The sequence below is a fragment of the Barbus barbus genome (genome assembly GCF_936440315.1).
Source record: "Barbus barbus genome assembly, chromosome: 38".
Classification (NCBI taxonomy): domain Eukaryota; kingdom Metazoa; phylum Chordata; class Actinopteri; order Cypriniformes; family Cyprinidae; genus Barbus; species Barbus barbus.
The window spans coordinates 25,927,778-25,947,849 of NC_136716.1; the positions used below are offsets into that span (position 1 = coordinate 25,927,778).

The window sequence follows — 20,072 nt, forward strand, 5'->3', positions numbered from 1 at the left end:
TACAGTAGGCCTACCTGTTATGTTCACAGTGAATTCTGTTGTTTCCACTCCACAGGTTGTTTGCACAAAGAATCTGAATAGTTCTGTGATTGCTGTAGTTGGAGTGTAGCTGCATGTGAAGCTGATCCTCTGTTCACAGGAGTTCACAGGAAGCTTTTGTTCACAGGTTATTGAGTCTGTATAGCTCTCAGGGTATTGAAACCTATACATTTTAACGCAGCATTCTGTGCGCTGCTGAGAGACTCTGCAGGTGAAAGTTACTTCTTTCCCCACAGATCCAGTCACATCAGCACAGCTTACAATAACATCTGAAAAATAACTTTGTTTATTATTAATATAATACAGTGATGTCATGTAACGAACTCTAAATGTTTGACTTTTGCTTGCTTTTATCTGTAAGACCATTTTATTTTTTCTTGCTGGGAAGAGTTAATTCTGAATGAATGAATGAATGAATGATGCATTTATATAGCGCTTTATTGTGTATTGCTGTACACCCAAAGCACTTTACAATGAGAGGCCTGTAATTTTCATCATAGGTACACTTCAACTAAAAGACCAAGAATAAACAAACTTCAAAGAAAAAAAGGGAACAAAACAATGTATTGTTTCCTTCACTATACGTTTATAACAATATCGGTTTTATCTTCATTTAGAATAATAAAGCAGCAATGGATGATGTGTATATATATATATATATATATATATATATATATATATACCTTAGAACAAGATGCAAATGAGAAGTTTATGTACATTAAGGCACTTAAAAATGAGGTTTCATATAATCTATATATGATAATGATCCATCTTGTTTGTTGTGAACTCAAATGCTACACTGGATTTTAATACAAAGTACGTGAGCTGTGGGGTCATTTTACTTTATTTTTCTCTGTTTCTCAGAACAGTAATTCAGAAAACACATCTCAAGATCTAGAAGTCTTCTTGACCAAAATAAGGCACAGCTTATACTTTTCACCCAGATTCCTGGTCTGCCCTCCTCATCATGTGATGATAAAAAAACATGTGCCAGATATTCATCTTTAAAGAGTAGCCTATCAGAAGTCTTTACTCAGTTGCTAACTTGTTAAACCAATTAAACACGCTTTACAAAGCATTGCTGTTCACACTATTAGAAAACTACATGTGCAGAATATTAACAATAAATAGCTACAATGATCAAACAGATCTATAATATACCATTATTTCACAGAAATCAATATAAAACAGAAACTGTGTTTTGAAATCTGCAAGCAGAGTTATATAGTTCAGCAGTGAAGTCTAACAGACAGAGTCGTTTACTGGAGTTCAAATAAAGCGGGTGTCTTTCATGAGCACCATGTGAAAATTAACAAAAAAATCATTTGGTATGCTGAGTCAGTGCTATTATATCACATTTTCTGGATGATTGATGTTGTCTTCATGTCTGTAAACCAGAAATGTCCTTTTCTGTTTGGGGTGTTTTTGTGTTATTCTGTAAATGATTGGCATTATGATGATGATGAGACAGCTTATAACAGCAGCGATGACGGCGATCTTAAATCCACGACCTTCTGCTTTCTTCTGTTCAGATGTTTCTGATACGTCCCAGGCAGGTTCCTCTGGAAAGATGAGTTTTAAATGTTTTATGACAGTGTTTAAATAATAAACTCAACTTCAGCCAATCAGAGAATCTGTTGATGATTTCTTGAAACAATTTAGAAACCATAATCAAACATCAACTTCCTTTTTAAGACCTTGAACACTAAAATCACGTGATTTAAAATTATACATGTGCTGACAAGAGATTAAAAGCTGTTTTCTGTGTTCTGGAGCTCAGTAATCAATAACTATAATAGAATAATACCTATCTTTCCAGGAGTGATAACTTCAGCGAGGATTTCAGGTTTGAGGGTCTCTGTTAAGTAAGGAATAATTGACGACGGGCCGTTGAATTATTAGAAAAATAATGCACACCCGAGGTGGTGATGCGGCCACGACGCGAAGCGGAGTTACACCTCGGGTGTGCATTATTTTTCTAATAATTCAACGGTCCTGAGTCAATTATTCCGCTAATACTACGGTTGCCACACCTCAAGACATCGATCAGATTATATATTTCAAGGGATTCGTCCGGTTTTTCTACTTAAATCGCTATTGTGAGTAGGATTATTTCTTCCGCATCTCATCCAACGACTCTTTTGCTAGTTCCAAAACGTCATTTTAAAGCTGGCAATGGAGGCTTGAGCCGTTGATAGCAGACTGATGCAGTTAATAATGAAGTTATTAGAAAGAGAGCGAGAGAGACAGAGACACAGAGAAAGAGAAACAGAGAGAGAGAGAGAGAGAGAGAGAGAGAGCTTGTATGAATTAGGCTACCTCTGTGTGTCCCTCAACAGTGTTCTGAAGCACCGTCTCTAAACTGTAAGTCTGCTTTAAGATGCAGCGCTGTTATTACCTCGCTAGTGAGAAATGTCATGTGTAGCCTTTAAGTTGCTACACTAGGCTAACTGATAAAATCGTCAGGGCAGCGCTGACAACGATGCGAAGTGATATGGAACTGTAATGCGGTCAAGAAAGCTGCCTGGAACTACGTTCGCCGTGCGTTTCCCTGAAAATAATTGCACACCTCAGAACGTTCGTCAGCCAATCAGATTCAAGCATTCAACGGCCCCGTGGTATAAACGATTTTAAACCACTGTTAGTAGACAGAAAATAAATGTATATCTGCAAACATTTATCAAATTATAAATAACAGTATTATATACTGTACCTGTTATGTTTACAGTGAATTCTGTTTTTTTCATTCCACACGTTGTTTGCAGAAAGAATATGATTTGTTCTGTGATTGCTGTAGTTGGAGTGTAGCGCCATGTGAAGCTGATCCTCTGTTCACAGGAGTTCACAGGAAACTTTTCTTTATGGATTGTTGAGTCTTTATAGCTCGCAGGGTATTGAAACTTATACATTGCAATGCAACATTTAAGACACTGCTTAGAGATGTTGCAGGTGAAAGTTGCTTCTTCCCCCACAGATCCAGTCACATTTTGACAAGTTACACTGCAGAAATCTGAAAAATAACAGTACAGTTTAAGAATAATACAAATTTCTGTATTTTTTAAACAAGAAATAATTCAGATTCACTTCCAAACAATACTGTTTTTTGTTTTTTCATTTAGGCCTATTTATTTATTATATATCTAATCAAATTTGACCAAATTTTTTTCTCATTATCTTAGAGTCCCTCGCCATTCTCACACACACTCTCTATGAGAAAGTTTATTCTCTTACCATCACCAGCTCGACAGACAACGGTGAAGACCCAAACCACAATGAACAACTGCACAGCACTTATGGCATTCATTGTTTTGATTCTGCAACAGGAAGAATTACAGATACCTCAGCATGATTAATAAGGAAGTAGCCTACTAGAGATTACAGTGGAGATACAGACTTTTAAGAGGATGAAGTAGCTTTCAGAAAACTTTCAGTGTTTTACTTGGATTGAATCCAAAAACAAAAATTATATCAATTTTAACAAAGGCTAAGGTACAAGCCATATGGAGTAATATACAGTAATGGTCTACTTTGAAATGATGAGGGTGATTAAGCAATGATTTTTTTTTAAATAAACTATTAGCCTACTTTATGCTTCAAGAAACACCAACATCTTCAAATGCATCTTTAGATTAGTTATATAATATTTGATTTAATAGGCTACATAATTTTTGCTAAATCATACGTCTTTTACGAATGACCTACACCTAACCCCGGCCCTAAACCTACCCGTCCCTGGTGTTTAGCCACCTCGTAAAATACGGACGAGATAGCGCTGTCAAGCCTGAGAATATACGTCAATATGTGCCTCAGAATTGCGCAAGGCTTCACACACTCATGTTTTAATTTGGATGTTTTGAAGGGTGCAAAAGTATAGCCACAAAACCACAAAAATTCTTACAGTAAATCACTGGTGGCCCACAATGTTTATCCGCTGAATCCAAAGCGCTGGACACAAATCAAACACCACGAAGCACAATCTTTACTGACTGAACACAAAAACTAGTCATTCTATAGGAAACACTGCAACATTTATTAGTCAAAATGAACACAAACACGTTTTCTATAGCTTACTCTGCCCAATGCGTAAACACCATGCACGTATTTCCCAGCAGCGCGTTATGAATTAGTGAAAAATATAAAAAGGAATTATTTCGTGTTCAGAGAGAGTTATTGCTCACCTGGGGTCTGTGTGTCTTCACCGTCTGAGTTCATTCCTCTGTGACTCTCTGTTGCGCACAGGAATGCATAATGAAGGCTACTAAACTTTCCGTTCGTGTTCTTGTAACTTTCTGGCCAGCAGTTGGTGCTGTTACTAAGCTGAAATGTTTCCCTTTAAAGATGATGACTGCTACCTAATGCTATTTCAACGTCAAATATACAGCCGTGATCAGAATTACTGGCACCCTTGGTAAATAAGATCAAAGAAGGCTGTGAAAATAAATCTGCATTGTTTATCGTTTTGATCTATTTATTTTTTTAAATCACCAAAATCAAACCTTTAACAAGTAATGAGGGGGAGGGGGATTTATTATGAGCAAAATATCTCTTAAGTATATTCCCATTGATATTTACTTTTCGTATGCACTCCAGGGTAACTAACTCCCGTTTCCACCATCAAACAGCACCTACATCACCACATGTTGCTTGGGAGGGTTTCAAGGAAATTCCCTGCTCTGATCCAAAAACTAACTCCAGCATATTCAGCTTCCAGAGAATTCCTGACGAGAAAGGGCTCTTTGGTCAGTTTAAACTATAAAATGAACTTTTGGCAGCAAACAATCAAGATGATTTTGATGCAGACAAGGATAAACATGTGTCCCATGTGTACAATGAAATATACTGCTGTATGTTATGTTGTTGGCCTATTTTTTTCTGCCAGAGATCCTGGACATCTTGTTCTGATAGATGGCATCATGGATTCAACAGCAACAGATAAATTATTTTAATGGATTGCATCACCTCTGAATGCACAATGAGATGTTAAACAGTGTGCATGTGTATTAATTAATAAACAGAGGATTGAGATATTCATCTTTAAAGAGTGCCACAAGTCTTTATTTCAATGTTCCTTTAAAAATATAAAAATATTACAATATTTAATAAAACATAACAGTATCCTTGGATCCAAGACCCACTGCTGTCTCTGGTGGAGATATTCTTGATGGGTTTTCTGGCTTCATATGTCTTAAGTAACCTGAAGAAATAATCAATAGTTATATTAAATATATAATAACTTTCAGGAGTTTTATCATTTTCAATCTTAATGGCCTCTGATAATAGTTTTAAACGACTGTTAGTTGATTGAACATAAATGCACATTTGCAAAGATTTACTTCACTATGAACAAGAATATTAAAGTATATTCAGCACCTGTTGTGTCCACAGTGAACTGGGTTTTATTCCATCCACAGGTCGCCTGCACAAAGAAACTGAATTGTTCTGTCACAGCTGTAGGTGGAGTGTAGCTGCATATGAAGCTTTTCCTCCATTTACAGGGGTTTTTAGGAAGCTCTTGTGCACAGATTGTCAAATCATTATATTTAAATTTATTATTTCTGATGCAGCAATCATTTCTCTGCAGCGAGACGCTGCAGGTGAGAGTTACTTCCTCCCCCACAGATCCAGTCTCATCATCACAGCTTACACTGATATCTGAAAAATAACAATGTAAATCACATAATACACAACAATAAAATCTGTTTAAAAGATTTTTTGAAATCTCATGAAAATCTCACACATTCTAGGTGCAGTTTATTCTCTCACCTTTATCAGCTTGACAGACAGCAGTAAAAGTCCAAACCAGAATGAACACTAGCACAGCATTTACAGCATTCATGGCTGTGATTCTACAATAGAAAAAAAACAGACAGACATTTGATTCAGAAAAGAAACTTAATTTAGGATTAATAAGGAAGTGCTAGAGATCAGAGAGAAGATAGAGATAGAGGAAGATTTACTGAAAGCTCAGAAGAAATGTCAGCATACCAGCAAAAATTTGATTGGATTAAATCAGTCCCATTAGGAATATATATATATATATATATATATATATATATATATATATATATATATATATATATATAAAACTCAAAGCCATATGGACAACTTTTATGGCTTTTAAAATAGTTTAAAATGACCCAAGGGTGATTAAATAATGAATTTTAGTTTTTGTTTTGGTTTTCTATTCCTAAATGTCTTTTTTTATGCTTTAAGAAACACCAACATCTAATGCAGCTTTAGATGACTTACATTTCATCTAATACAGGATAATTACACAGTACCAACAGTATACTTCAAGTCTAAGAATATACGATTTCTCTAGTCTTACGCATTTTGAAATATCTGCATAATGTGTAAATCACATAAAACACCATGCATGTGTTGATGGTTTTCCAGTTGCACATTATGGATGAGTAAATATGAAGGGAATTACTTTGTGTTCAGAGACAGTTATTGCTCACCTGGAGAATCTGTCATTGCAAAATCTCTCCCTCTACTCATCAAGGTTTCTAATGGATTGCGTCACTGAGTCGTTGAACCACATGTCAATATATGAATGCAGCTTGTCAAAAATTTTCCATCATCTCGAACACAAGCCTCCACCGTTGAGTCTCGAGCAAGGTGTTTCCATGTTGATTTAAGGGGAATGTCACTGTAATAAACATGCATTTAAAATTCCTTGAAATCATTATTTTGTCATAGAGTAGAATTGTTCATTAATCCGTGTCTTGCCCATCTTTTTCCATTTGTTTAGCTCCACTGGGCTGAAAATCTTGGCGTCATGTGACAGGGAATCAGTCCAAAAGCCATCATTGTATAGTATACATCATATGTGTAGGTATGATAATGATAATCACAGTCAGTTGTGTCAGTGTATACTCTAAACATCCAGAAAATTACCTTGAAACTCCTTTACAAAAGCTGACCCCTCAAAAAATATTTTAATAATTCACACAATGTGGAAATCAAGTAGAGCATCACTAATTGTCAAATGAAGAATTTTGTAATATTAGGCTAAATCTTCTTCCAAAATTAGTGCTGTTTTAAAACACAATCAATAACTTCACGTGAGTAATATGTTGGTGTTTCATTATAGAAGAAAAAGAGAGGCTGCACAAACACGGTCCTTACAGAACTATACAAGTTAACCGTCAAACACCAGGACAAGAAAGATTACAGAAACATAATTTTATCAGTTTATAACAATGTCAGTTTTGTTCTCATTTAGAATAATAAACAAGTAACAATCCTCCAACAAGAGTCATCAAACGACACTTGATCAACAAAATGATGCATATATTCATCTCAGAACAAATACAAGATGTGTTTATGTACATACAGGTGCTGCTTATAAGAGTTTCATGTTGGTCGAAGACAGTTGATTTTATCTTTGCAGGACACGCTCTCTGCTGTCTGAAGAATGCATTGCATTATAATCATCTGAGCAGAAAAGACTTCATTTACCACAAATTAACTTTGCACCATTTTCATTGGCATAACTTACTCCTCGCTGATTACGAAGTTTATTAAAAACAATAAAAAGATATTTCAGGCAATCTTTAGAGTATAATGACACTTTAATAATTTAATGGCAGTTTAGTAAATAAATACAATTATAATGTGAGCTTAAAAACAGCAGGTCAATGCAATATGATACTCAAAACTGCTTAAAAAATAAAATAATCTGTTTACAAAATATTTACTTAAAACACACTCAAGTCTTTGAAAACACAAGGGCAGAATTATTATCTGATGCAGATCATCTCAACATAGCCAACAACTGGCTGATTCATTGGACTGAACAATATTTTGATCCATCGTTGTTGTGGACACAATACGCGAGTTTTACAGTTCATCATTTTTAATCTAGACTTTATCACGTAATATGATGTTTACATGAAAAATGAAACAAACTTCACTGTTTTCATAGTGTTTCGTTCTAAATATTTGATGTCATCACCGTTTGTTCTTCAAAAACTCTTCTTTCATATTTCTTTTGTAATCCAGAAGGGTTGGTGCTTTTGAACCTCCTCACACAAATGATTGCCGTAACGATGATGATGATGACGAAACAGCTCACACCAGTGATGACGAAGGCCTCAGTTCTAATACCTGATTGATAAGTTTTATAGTAAAATTAAGAAAAGTCTATAATCTCTTTTGGTGAATTCACTTGCTGTTACAGAGTCACATATACAAATATATACACTGATCAACCAGATCAATAATCTACTGTTATTTCATGGTAGGGCTGTAGTCAAGTCCACCTTTGTCGAGTCCAAGACAAGTCCAAGACCAGGACTATCGAGTCCGAGTCAAGACCGAGTCCAAAGAGGTTCAAGTCCAAGTCCAAATGAGACAGTCAAAACAGAGAAAGAAAATAAAAGATAATCATTCTAAGATAATCATTTTGCATTATTATTTGTAATGATCTAAAAGCATGTGCAGCAACACTGTAGAATCAAATTAGGCTTTTTATTTACTTTAGGTTTAGCAGTTTCACTAAAGTCACATAAGCTGAAGTGCAACTTCACATTTTCAGCATTTTTATTATAGTGTAACAATCACATTCTGGGCTGCCAATTGAAAATATTACAAAGACCCATCAACATAAGTCTAAAAAATAAATCAACATGTTCCCATTCTTGAACTTGTTACTTGTTCTAAAGCAGGGTGTCCAAACTCAGTCCTGGAGGGCCGGTGTCCGGCAGAGTTTAGCTCCAACTTGCCTCAACACACCTGCCTGAAAGTTTCTAGTACGCTTAGATTAGCTGTTTCAGGTGTGCTTGATAAGGGTTGGAGCTGAATTCTGCAGGACACCAGCCCTCCAGGACCAAGTTTCGAGACCCCTGTCCTAAAGAAACCATAGTACAATGTAACCCTCCCAATTGGTGACACACCAATCATTCCTTTCAGGGTAGTGTGGGATTTATACTGAGAAAACATCTCACTCTGTAAGAGTAAAGATGAAGGTGTCTGACATTTCAGCTCAGTACAATCAACGATAACTTGGGTGTCAGAGTATTTGCCGAACACACTCGACATTGTGGCTCTAATGTCCTCAGGAGACATCCATATTCCAACAGCACCCAGTAAAGTATATAAAAAATTGACCCAAGTCTTTATAATTCTGCTGACGGTGGACTGATGAATGTTGAACTGATCCCCCAGATCCTTCTCCTTCAGACCCAGTGACAGATAAACCAAGAAGAGGAACAGTTTGTCGATCAGTGGAAGGCATCGGCTCTGGTAGGGAGGCAGGGAAGCAAGTCTTAGCATTAATACTGATGATCATTGCCTTTTTATAATAAATGTATGTTTTTAAGTATATTGAAACATATTACTGTCATCTTGGGTGCTGATTAATAAGCTACAAGCAGGTGTTTTAATTAGGTTTGGAGCTAAACTCTGCAGGACAGTGGCACTTTCAGGACTGAAGTTGCCCATCCCTGTATTATTATTGATTAATATTACTCACTGTATAAATTACATTGTAACATGGACAACTTAAAGCAACCAAATGATGTAGTACAAGCCATGCTTACCGGTCGACGAGGTGGATCAGCTGACTTGTCAGGTGCTCCAGCTGTGTTGGAAGTGGATGTCCGTGTACCAACACACACAATTCTCCTAGTTGCAGGTTCAATCATTCTCCAAAATGCTTGCAGATGGCGGTAACTGGCAAATCTAAAACATTGAAAGAAACATTTATTACCTTCAAAGCATACCTGATTATTTCTACTGAAAGAAACTTGCACTGACTGATTTTAACACATATCAGTGCCTTTGTTTTGTCTCAAGATGCACACTAATGATGTTTTTTCTAAGGCATGTTTATAAAAATGTACTAAATGAACTATGGCCTAATCCTGGCTTAGTCTAAACCTTATCTATGAAAACCAGGCCTGTGTGTTTTATGTTTAAGTCTCGTCTTTTATTTATATTTTTAAATATGGCCTTGTGCTCATAGGGTTCCCTTTATGAAAGTGTAGCTCTTATTGGTCAAGCAGTATAAATAAGGTTATTTAACGAATTATTGTGAACAGTCTAAGTCTGCAACAAAGTCAGTACCACATAGATATGAATATCATGAAACTCAAATTAAAATGTACCTGGTATAGAATCGGATGTCATCATCAGATGATGAAAACCTCTCCAAACCAAATGACTGCTTCAGTGTAACCTCTTCCAGCCTCTTTTGCAGTTCTTCAATCGCCTGCTGTTGCGCCTCTATTTTCTCACAAGCCATATCCAAGGCTGATGGTTCAGGCTTGGCATCGTAATCGTGACACTGAAGCAACATTTCAACATCCATACTTTCCTCTTCAGTTACTTCATCCTCTGGCCGCTGTGTTCTCTCCCAGACGCTTGGTCTGGCTGCCGGTGTTGTGCCTATTTTCGACTCCCTGCCAAATTATTACCCCCCCCGCGTTGAAATCGCTACCTGATTGCCTAATCCTAACCCCTCCCCCACACCTAACCCTAAACCTAACAATAGGATACTAGGGGGGTAATAATCTGGCGGGGGTCAGAATTCGGCACTACACTGGCAAGCGGAAGCAAGTAACCCAGGTTTATGGTTTGGTCATGTGACGTTCGACATATACCGTAATACATAAAATATAAAATACATACATATAAAAAGCAGCGCGACACTCAGAGCCAGGCATATGACGCAGCAGTGCATTTACCAGGCGATCAATGGCAATGCCCGTTCTAAATGGATTGTAAATTAAACCAATTACATTACCCATTTTCTTGAACAAGCGAGCCAGATTAATGGTTTTGTTTTGAACGAGAAAAAAATCATATATAGCTGGACTCGGTCGAGACCAACTAGAACATTTGGCGAGTCCAATGACCAAGTCCGAGACAAGTCTGAGTCCGAATACCAACGAGTCCAACACAAGTCCGAGACGACAGAAAAACGTCTCAAGTCCGGACTCGAATACTACGGCCCTACTTCATGGAAATCAATATAAAACAGAAACAGAGTTTTAAACCAACAGCCAGAGTTCTATATTCAGTAGTTTGAGATATAACAGATAGTAGAGTATGTAGTTTAATGGAGTTCAAATAAAACGTGTTTGTTTCATGAGCACCACATGAGAACTCGTAGTGCTGAGTCAATGCTATTATATCACATCTTCTGGAGGAGTGCTGTTGTCTTCTTCATGTTTGATGCACAGAAACATCCTCTTCTGGAATCCACAAGGTCTGGTGAAGTTTGGTTTGGTTTTGTAAATGATTATCATGACGATGATGATGATGAAAAGGATGCTGAAAAAGCCCACAGCTGCAGCGATGGTATCCTTGGATGCAGTATCCTTAGATACAGGATTATCTGCATTTGTTAACAATGAACCTAGAAAAAAGGACATTTACTCTGTTTTAATTATTGTTTGAATCATACATTAATTCAGCACATAAGACTGCAGGCAGTCAGATTCTTCACACAGATTTTCACAAAACACCTCTGCTGCTGAGAATCTGATCAAACTGACACACGCAGGCAAATATATACACATTTCTAAAAATCACTCTGATTGTAATATCTTGAGAGATATGGTACTTTTTGGAAACCATAATCATGCACCAGTTAGCCCTTAAACATGCCAATAAATTTCAAACATTTACTGAATTATAAAGAACAGTATTATAAACGGTACCTGTTATGTCTACAGTGAATTCTACTCTTTTCCCTCCACACTTTGTTTGCATATAGAATCTGAATTGTTCTGTGATTTCTGTAGTTGGAGTGAAGCGGCACGTGAAGCTGTTTCTCTGTTCACAGGGGTTCATAGGAGACTCTCGAGGACAGATTGCTGAGTCATTAAATCTCTCAGGGTATTGAAACTTATACATTATAATGCAGCATTCAGTGTTCTTCAGTGAGATGCTGCAGGTGAGATTTACTTCTTTCCCCACAAAACCAGTCCCATTCTGACAGCTTATACTGATATCTGAAAAATAACAATGTATTTATCAGTTTAATACATTAAAAAAAAACTAATCTGTTATTTTACACATCAAGAAATTCAATCATTTTAAAGTTTAAGTGTCGCAAGTTCTGCAACATTATCATTAAACAAAACTGCAAAAATAATGACTGCTTCCAAACACTCCCTAATCCACAACTCTTCATCAACCACATGACCCTGGGTCACATAATCAATAATACAGCAGTCTGAATTATCTTTAGAGAAAGTGAATTTGAGAAGATTATATTCTTTTACCATCATCAGCTTGACAGACAGCCATGGAAGTCCAAACCAGTATAAACAGCAGCACAACATTATCAGCACTCATGACTGTTTCTGCAAAAAATAATATTTAGACCTAAAGTGAAACTTAACCAACATGACTAGAGACATTATCATAGACAACTGAAAATTCAGCCATCATTTACTTCATTTCAAACCTGTATGACTTACTTTACTCTGTGGAACATAAGAGAGGATATTATGAAAACCACCTCAGTTATTTTGTCCATACAGTGAAAGTGAAATCAGATGGATATCGTTGGCTGTTAAATCATGCTTGTTGTTATTTTAATGCCTCACATATTCTTCATTACAGTCCCTCTTAAAAAATAAAAAGGTGATCTCAAGTGTTTTGTCTTTAAGTGAAAACTCACTGACCCTGTTCAGTTCAGAACAGCATACTGCTCTTATTATTAATGCCATCTTTATTGTTATCTTGTAGTTTTGGAAAGTCTACCCCACAGCACCCATCCTGTCCAGACATAGCCGGGGTTAAAGATAATAATAAAGATGTAAAAATACAGTAAACAGCTATAACTGCATCACTATACTGAAAGTGACAGTCAAACCTTTTCATTAAAAAGGCAAAACATTGGGCAAAAATATTCTAAAACCGCACATAGCCTACACAACAAATACAGCTGTACTTTCACTTTCGAAATCACTCATATTCAGTGCGGTTTACTTTCTTATTTGATGTTTAAATAATAGAAACAGATCAAGATTGTCACTTGAAGTAAAGTAATTAATGTTTTCTCGCTTGTATTGTTGTTTTGGTAGTTTTGGACACATGCCAACGACAACTGAGCTAAAGTTACACAGAAAACATCGCTTCTAATGTAATACATCAGCTGAACTCACCTGAATGTCATTATATGTCCACCGACTCAACTTCTTAAATTCATCATTTCCATTAGCAAAGGTTCCTGCTCGTTTCTTTTTCTTCTTCTTTTAGGATTTAATGGCGGTTCCTGATCTTCCTGAAGTCCTGAGAAAAAGAAAGCTATTTGCTGCTAGTGGATACTCCCTTCCAGGGTTGCCAGGTCGAACCAAATTAGCCCAAAGAGCAAAATAGACCAAACAAAGGTAGCCCAGTGGCCACATCCCAAATATAAAAACTCAAAAATATACATATTTTAAATATCCTAATATACATATTTCACAGTCACTGTCATGCAAACTGATAACCACTATATCGCATCATAGACACAACTCAAAGACTCCATCAAAAAAAGCGAACCTGGCAACCCTGCTGATTCAATAAAAGTGACGCAAACACGTGACCAATCATTTGTCAACATCCAGGTTACGTCACGCACGGAGGCGGAGACAAAAAGACCCAAGTAGTATAATAAATGTCCAAAACTTGTTCTTTCTGTTTAGAAAACAATGAAACATATTTACATTTATTCTGGAATTGCTCTTACACAACATCATTTTGGTGTGACATTCTTGACTTTATCAAGCGTTATGTGAATCCTAATTTTGAGTTTATTTATCAATGTCATTTGTGGCTTTCATGAATGTGAAAAAAAGTGATGCTTATTTTATAAACCTTATTGTCCTTTTAGCTAAATATATTCATAAATGTAAATTGTTTAAATTTAAAACTTTTTTTACGATTCAAACTTGAAATGAAAATGTATTTTGATTCTATTGAGTTCTCTACGAACGGTTGTTGCGTTTTGACGATGACAATTGTTATTGTTTTTTTTTTCTTTGTTGTTGTTTTTCTTCAAGCATTCAATAATAATACAAAAAGGGCAAAAACTAGTGATGCAATGTCCGATTCATTTCCGCGAACCGGTTCTTTTCGGACAGATCGGCTCATTGAATCGGTTCAAAAAGCCGATTCATTGGTTCCTGACGTCATCAAGCAATTACATGTCTAAATTTCTTTTTTTATTATTAATTAATATTTTGCAAATAACATTTGAAATGTGAAAACATACTGTTAAAGTGCAGTGCTAATTGGATTTTAACAGTGAGTAAGAACAAGCAACCTGTTGCAAGGGATTGAGAGTAAGACAAGTTAAACAAGATAAATAAATCAACAAGATAATTACAATTATATAAAAACTAAATAATGAAGTACATAGATAATAAAAGAAAAAAATCAATTAGATTACTTTCCGTTCTGACTCAAGTAGGGGGTAGGAAACCTCATTTAAACATTGTATCTCTGTTCAGATGAATCTTATCTAAAATCTGGTAAGATGTGTTTTAACTGCTTTTTTGTTTCTTGTTAATTCGCACAGGGCTACATTTCTTTTCTAACAACTCAGTGCCATGTTGTGTCAATTGAAAATCCAAATAAGTCATTTGTCAACACACATTGAAACTTTTTTTTGAAAAAATTTTCTTGAAATTTTATTTATGTGAAATAATTTGTGTTATTTGTCCTTTAAGTCAGATACGACTGACTGACCAATATTGACAGCCTAAAACTTGGATAAGATTCCTAAAAGTTTCCTACAGCACACATTACAGACAATGATGCACAAACGCAGATGTGTTTTATCTTGTGATCCTGCAAGTATGGCGGATAAACAGTTTCCCAGAACTCAACGCGGCGTGGCGTCTCATTCTTTATATCGGGGCCTTTAGACATCCCTTAAAAGTCAGACCTCCTTCTGCAGTCTCTTGTTGAGATGTTCTTGATATTGAGACCTCATCTGTAAAAGTGCATTAAACTTCATCCATTTACACCTTAAAACACAGCTTAAGATGGCAGATTCTCTGATTAAACAGATCTGCATATCTCTAAAAACACTCTGATCTGTCAGGATTTGGAAATCACAATCATACAATCAGTTTGCTTCTTAAACTTTAAACACTAACATAGTTTATTTCTAGATTAATTCATTGACAATTTCAGGTTTAATGAGCCCTGTTAACAGATTTTAAACCACTGTTTGTACATTAAGCATAAATGTACAGAATTCTGAACAACATTGTAATATACAGTAGGCCTACCTGTTATGTTTACAGTGAATTCTGTTGTTTTCACTCCACAGGTTGTTTGCAGAAAGAATCTGAATAGTTCTGTGATTGCTGTAGTTGGAGTGTAGCTGCATGTGAAGCTGGTCCTCTGTTCACAGGAGTTCACAGGAAGCTTTTCTTTATGGATTGTTGAGTCTTTATAGCTCTCAGGGTATTGAAACCTATACATTTTAACGCAGCATTCTGTGCGCTGCTGAGAGACTCTGCAGGTGAAAGTTACTTCTTTCCCCACAGATCCAGTCACATCAGCACAGCTTACAATAACATCTGAAAAATAACTTTGTTTATTATTAATATAATACAGTGATGTCATGTAACGAACTCTAAATGTTTGACTTTTGCTTGCTTTTATCTGTAAGACCATTTTATTTTTTCTTGCTGGGAAGAGTTAATTATGAATGAATGAATGAATGAATGATGCATTTATATAGCGCTTTATTGTGTATTGCTGTACACCCAAAGCACTTTACAATCATGAAGGGGGGGGGGGGTCTCTCCTCAACCACCACCAGTGTGCAGCATCCACGGTACAACGGAGCCAGTGCGCTCACCACACACTGGATTATAATTATTCATGTATAGTATAGTATGTATAATGTAATTATACAGTAAATAATCTACAGTTGGGCAAAAAAGTATTTAATCAGCCACCAATTGTGAAAGTTCTCCCACTTAAAAAGATGAGAGAGGCCTGCAATTTTCATCATAGGTACACTTCAACTATATGAGAGACAGAATGGGGGGAAAGAATCCAGGAAATCACATTGTAGGATTTTTAATGAATTAATTGGTAAATTCCTCTGTAAAAGAAGTATTTGGTCACCTACAAACAAGCAAGATTTCTGGCTCCCACAGACCTGTAACTTCTTCTTTAAGAGGCTCCTCTGTCCTCCACTCGTTACCTGTATTAATGGCACCTGTTTGAACTCGTTATCAGTATAAAAGACACCTGTCCACAACCTCAAACAGTCACACTCCAAACTCCACTATGGCCAAGACCAAAGAGCTGTCGAAGGACACCAGAAACAAAATTGTAGACCTGCACCGGGCTGGGAAGACTGAATCTGCAATAGGCAAGCAGCTTGGTGTGAAGAAATCAACTGTGGGAGCAATTATTAGAAAACGGAAGACATACAAGACCACTGATAATCTCCCTCGATCTGGGGCTCCACGCAAGATCTCACCCCGTGGGGTCAAAATGATCACAAGAACGGTGAGCAAAAATCCCAGAACCACACGGGGGGACCTAGTGAATGACCTGCAGAGAGCTGGGACCAAAGTAACAAAGGCTACCATCAGTAACACACTACGCCGCCAGGGACTCAAATCCTGCAGTGCCAGACGTGTCCCCCTGCTTAAGCCAGTACATGTCCGGGCCCGTCTGAAGTTTGCTAGAGAGCATTTGGATGATCCAGAAGAGGATTGGGAGAATGTCATATGGTCAGATGAAACCAAAATAGAACTTTTTGGTAAAAACTCGACTCGTCGAGAATGCTGAGTTGCATGCAAAGAACACCATACCTACTGTGAAGCATGGGGGTGGAAACATCATGCTTTGGGGCTGTTTTTCTGCAAAGGGACCAGGACGACTGATCCGTGTAAAGGAAAGAATGAATGGGGCCATGTATCGTGAGATTTTGAGTGAAAACCTCCTTCCATCAACAAGGGCATTGAAGATGAAACGTGGCTGGGTCTTTCAGCATGACAATGATCCCAAACACACCGCCCGGGCAACGAAGGAGTGGCTTCGTAAGAAGCATTTCAAGGTCCTGGAGTGGACCTAGCCAGTCCCAGATCTCAACCCCATAGAAAATCTTTGGAGGGAGTTGAACGTCCGTGTTGCCCAGCGACAGCCCCAAAACATCACTGCTCTAGAGGAGATCTGCATGGAGGAATGGACCAAAATACCAGCAACAGTGTGTGAAGGCTTACAGAAAACGTTTGACCTCTGTCATTGCCAACAAAGGGTACATAAAGTATTGAGATGAACTTTTGTTATTGACCAAATACTTATTTTCCACCATAATTTGCAAATTAATTCTTTAAAAACCCTACAATGTGATTTCCTGGATTCTTTCCCCCATTCTGTCTCTCATAGTTGAAGTGTACCTTTGATGAAAATTACAGGCCTCTCTCATCTTTTTAAGTGGGAGAACTTGCACAATTGGTGGCTGACTAAATACTTTTTTGCCCAACTGTAACTAAAATTTACGTTTACAACATCAAATGAAATGCTTAAATATTTTCTTGCAGAATAAGTTGTTCACTAATTTTACAAGTAATTAAAGCATTTAAACAGATCAGCTCTTAACTTCACTACGCTGCTCAAAAACAACAGAAACACAATCATATTAACAGCAAGACATTTAAACTTCAGGAATTTAAATCTGTCCAGTTATGAAGCAAAAGTGATTGTGAACCAGTTTCTCCTGCTTTGGTGCAAATGATACAATGATTTTGGTTTCCATTGACAATTGTCACATTTGATTTTTTAACGAATTACAGTATGTAAGTAAAGATTTTCACCTTAAATATTTCATTCATCAAGATTTTGTTAAGATGCTGAATTTCTCTGGCAAAGTGCATTAAGTTTAAACAATTTTAATGCTGAACACCATTTAAAATTGCAGACATTGAGATTCTCCACAGAAACATCTCAATATGATTCTTCTACTGAAAATCTGATTTCTTGACACACATGGCATATCCACATATCTGTGCAGTCTGTAAAAACACTCTGATCTGGGCCAATATTTGGAAACCAGTGTCATACAGTCAGTTTGCTTCGTAAAATTTAAACACTAAAATAATTTTAGGTGATTTAAAGCTATAAATATGCTAATAGGAGATCGAAATGTGCACCAGAGCAGTTTTCTTGCATGAAACAGTGTAACGTCCTGCAAAAGGCATTTCACCTTTAGAAAAATCTTTCGTCATGCATGCGACTCGCTTAATTATGTGGAGCAATCTCTAGGTTTTCCATTTACCCAAGAAGACTTGACAAATTATATAGCAAACCTGTATGAGATTGATAACAGTTATCTTAAAATATTGAATTATGTTTTATTTCTCCAATCACTTTCTATGAAAAACTAAAATCTGAATGTTTATTTTACTGAAATCCTACACAGCTGAAAACCACAAGATCCAGCAGTCTTGACTGTACATGTAATGCTGAAGTTTTCTTCAGTATATGGACTAATTGTTTTCTGAAAAAAAGAGCTTGATTGTATAAACACATTACATGTATTACTCCTGACCATAATGAATTTCCCTTACTGTTACGCAATGCTTGACATTATCTTATATTTTATCCTCCTCCAAAAATATCACACAGTCTCTTACCGTAATCACCAGCTTGACAGACAGCAGTAAAGGCACAAAGCAGAATGAACAGCTGCACAGCATTCATGATTGTGATTCTACAATAAAAAAGACAAAAATGTGCAACTAGGACTAAGAATGAAGTACCAGAGATTAGACAATAGATAACGACTTTAAAGATGATTTACTGAAAGCTCTTTGCATACTTACAGTCTGTAGGTCTTCACACTGAGAGAGTTTATTCCACATGACCATAAGCAAGTTTCAGAATTACTCAACTACCTGTCTTGGAGCACATAGCTACATTGTGGCTTTTGACCATGCTTATTTTAAAATCGGATGTTTGAGAAAAAAAAAAAAAAAAAAAAAAAGTTATATGCAACAAAATAACATTATTAGTTATATGCTTTTGATGTTGTAATTAATGTCAAACACTGATGGAAATATTTTTTTAATGATTATTGCGTGCATAGGGTGTTATATTTGTTAATCTGATATTTGCATGCAAAAACTGTATACAACATAATTCTACATTATGTAGTCTGTGGCATTAGTGCATTAACTAAACACCCTGAAAACGACCTTTAAAATCTCTTTTACAAAAGCTAACATCTCAAAAATGTGTTTAACAGGCTATAATTCACCAAACGTGGAAATAAAGTAAAGCATCAATAATCAAACAAGTAATAAAAAATAAAAAAATCTAAATCAATCAAGAAGCTCACATGAGTGGGTTTCATTATTTTGTGGTTTATTTCTCTAGGCCATCATAAAGAGAGGCTGTACAAACACGGCCCTTACTGAACTTTATACAAGCGAACCACATATGAAAGACCAGGAACAAAGTGAAAGAATAAAGAAACTTGAAAGAAATAAAACAATTTAGTGTTTCCTTCACTTTCAGTCCATAACAACATCAGTTTTTTCCTCATTTACATATATAACGAGCTTAAACAAGCAGCAATCCTCCACCAAGAGTCATCAAACATATATTCACCTCAGAACAAAGACAAGATGCAAATGAGACCAGAAGTAGTTCATGCCGTTTATGTACATTCAGGTGCTGCTTAATTAAAAATATAGTTACATATGATAATCATATTGGTCAAAGACGATTGATTTGATCATAGCAGGACACGACAGACGCTCAGCAGTCAGTCAGACGTGATGTGTGTGTTTGTATGTGCATATAGAGCAGTATATAGACACACACTGGACATTAAATCAATATTAAACATGAAAGGTAAACAAAATGACATCAGTATGCATCCAAACACCTACAGTCAAACACAAAGCCAGCAATGCATCTGTGGATCTCTCCACTCTCCTCCTGGTTTCGTATGTATGGCTGAAGACAGCTCTCTGCTGGTAGAAGAAGGCATTGCAACAGTTACATTATATTCATATGACACCTGAGCAGAGAATGGCTTTCCGACTTTATAT

At 36.4% G+C, this 20,072-nt stretch overlaps 1 protein-coding gene and 1 long non-coding RNA gene across 2 annotated transcripts; both read right to left on the reverse strand.

Annotated features, from left to right (window-relative positions):
• Positions 1 to 866: 866 nt before the first annotated feature.
• LOC306858051 lies at positions 867 to 4,326 on the reverse strand. The gene is made up of 4 exons (XR_013783189.1): positions 4,218 to 4,326; positions 3,271 to 3,353; positions 2,753 to 3,049; positions 867 to 1,601 (listed from the first exon to the last, which is right to left on the reverse strand). It is a non-coding gene; the product is annotated as an uncharacterized lncRNA (long non-coding RNA).
• A 2,904-nt stretch (positions 4,327 to 7,230) lies between these two features.
• LOC306857343 (uncharacterized protein) lies at positions 7,231 to 13,317 on the reverse strand. Its single transcript, XM_079397249.1, has 6 exons — positions 13,164 to 13,317; positions 12,276 to 12,356; positions 11,709 to 12,002; positions 10,152 to 11,404; positions 9,585 to 9,726; positions 7,231 to 9,285 (listed from the first exon to the last, which is right to left on the reverse strand). The coding sequence occupies exons 4-6, from the start codon at positions 10,352 to 10,354 to the stop codon at positions 8,770 to 8,772; spliced, it is 861 nt and encodes a 286-aa protein (XP_079253375.1). The 5' UTR covers positions 10,355 to 11,404; positions 11,709 to 12,002; positions 12,276 to 12,356; positions 13,164 to 13,317; the 3' UTR covers positions 7,231 to 8,769.
• Between the last annotated feature and the right edge of the window lie 6,755 nt (positions 13,318 to 20,072).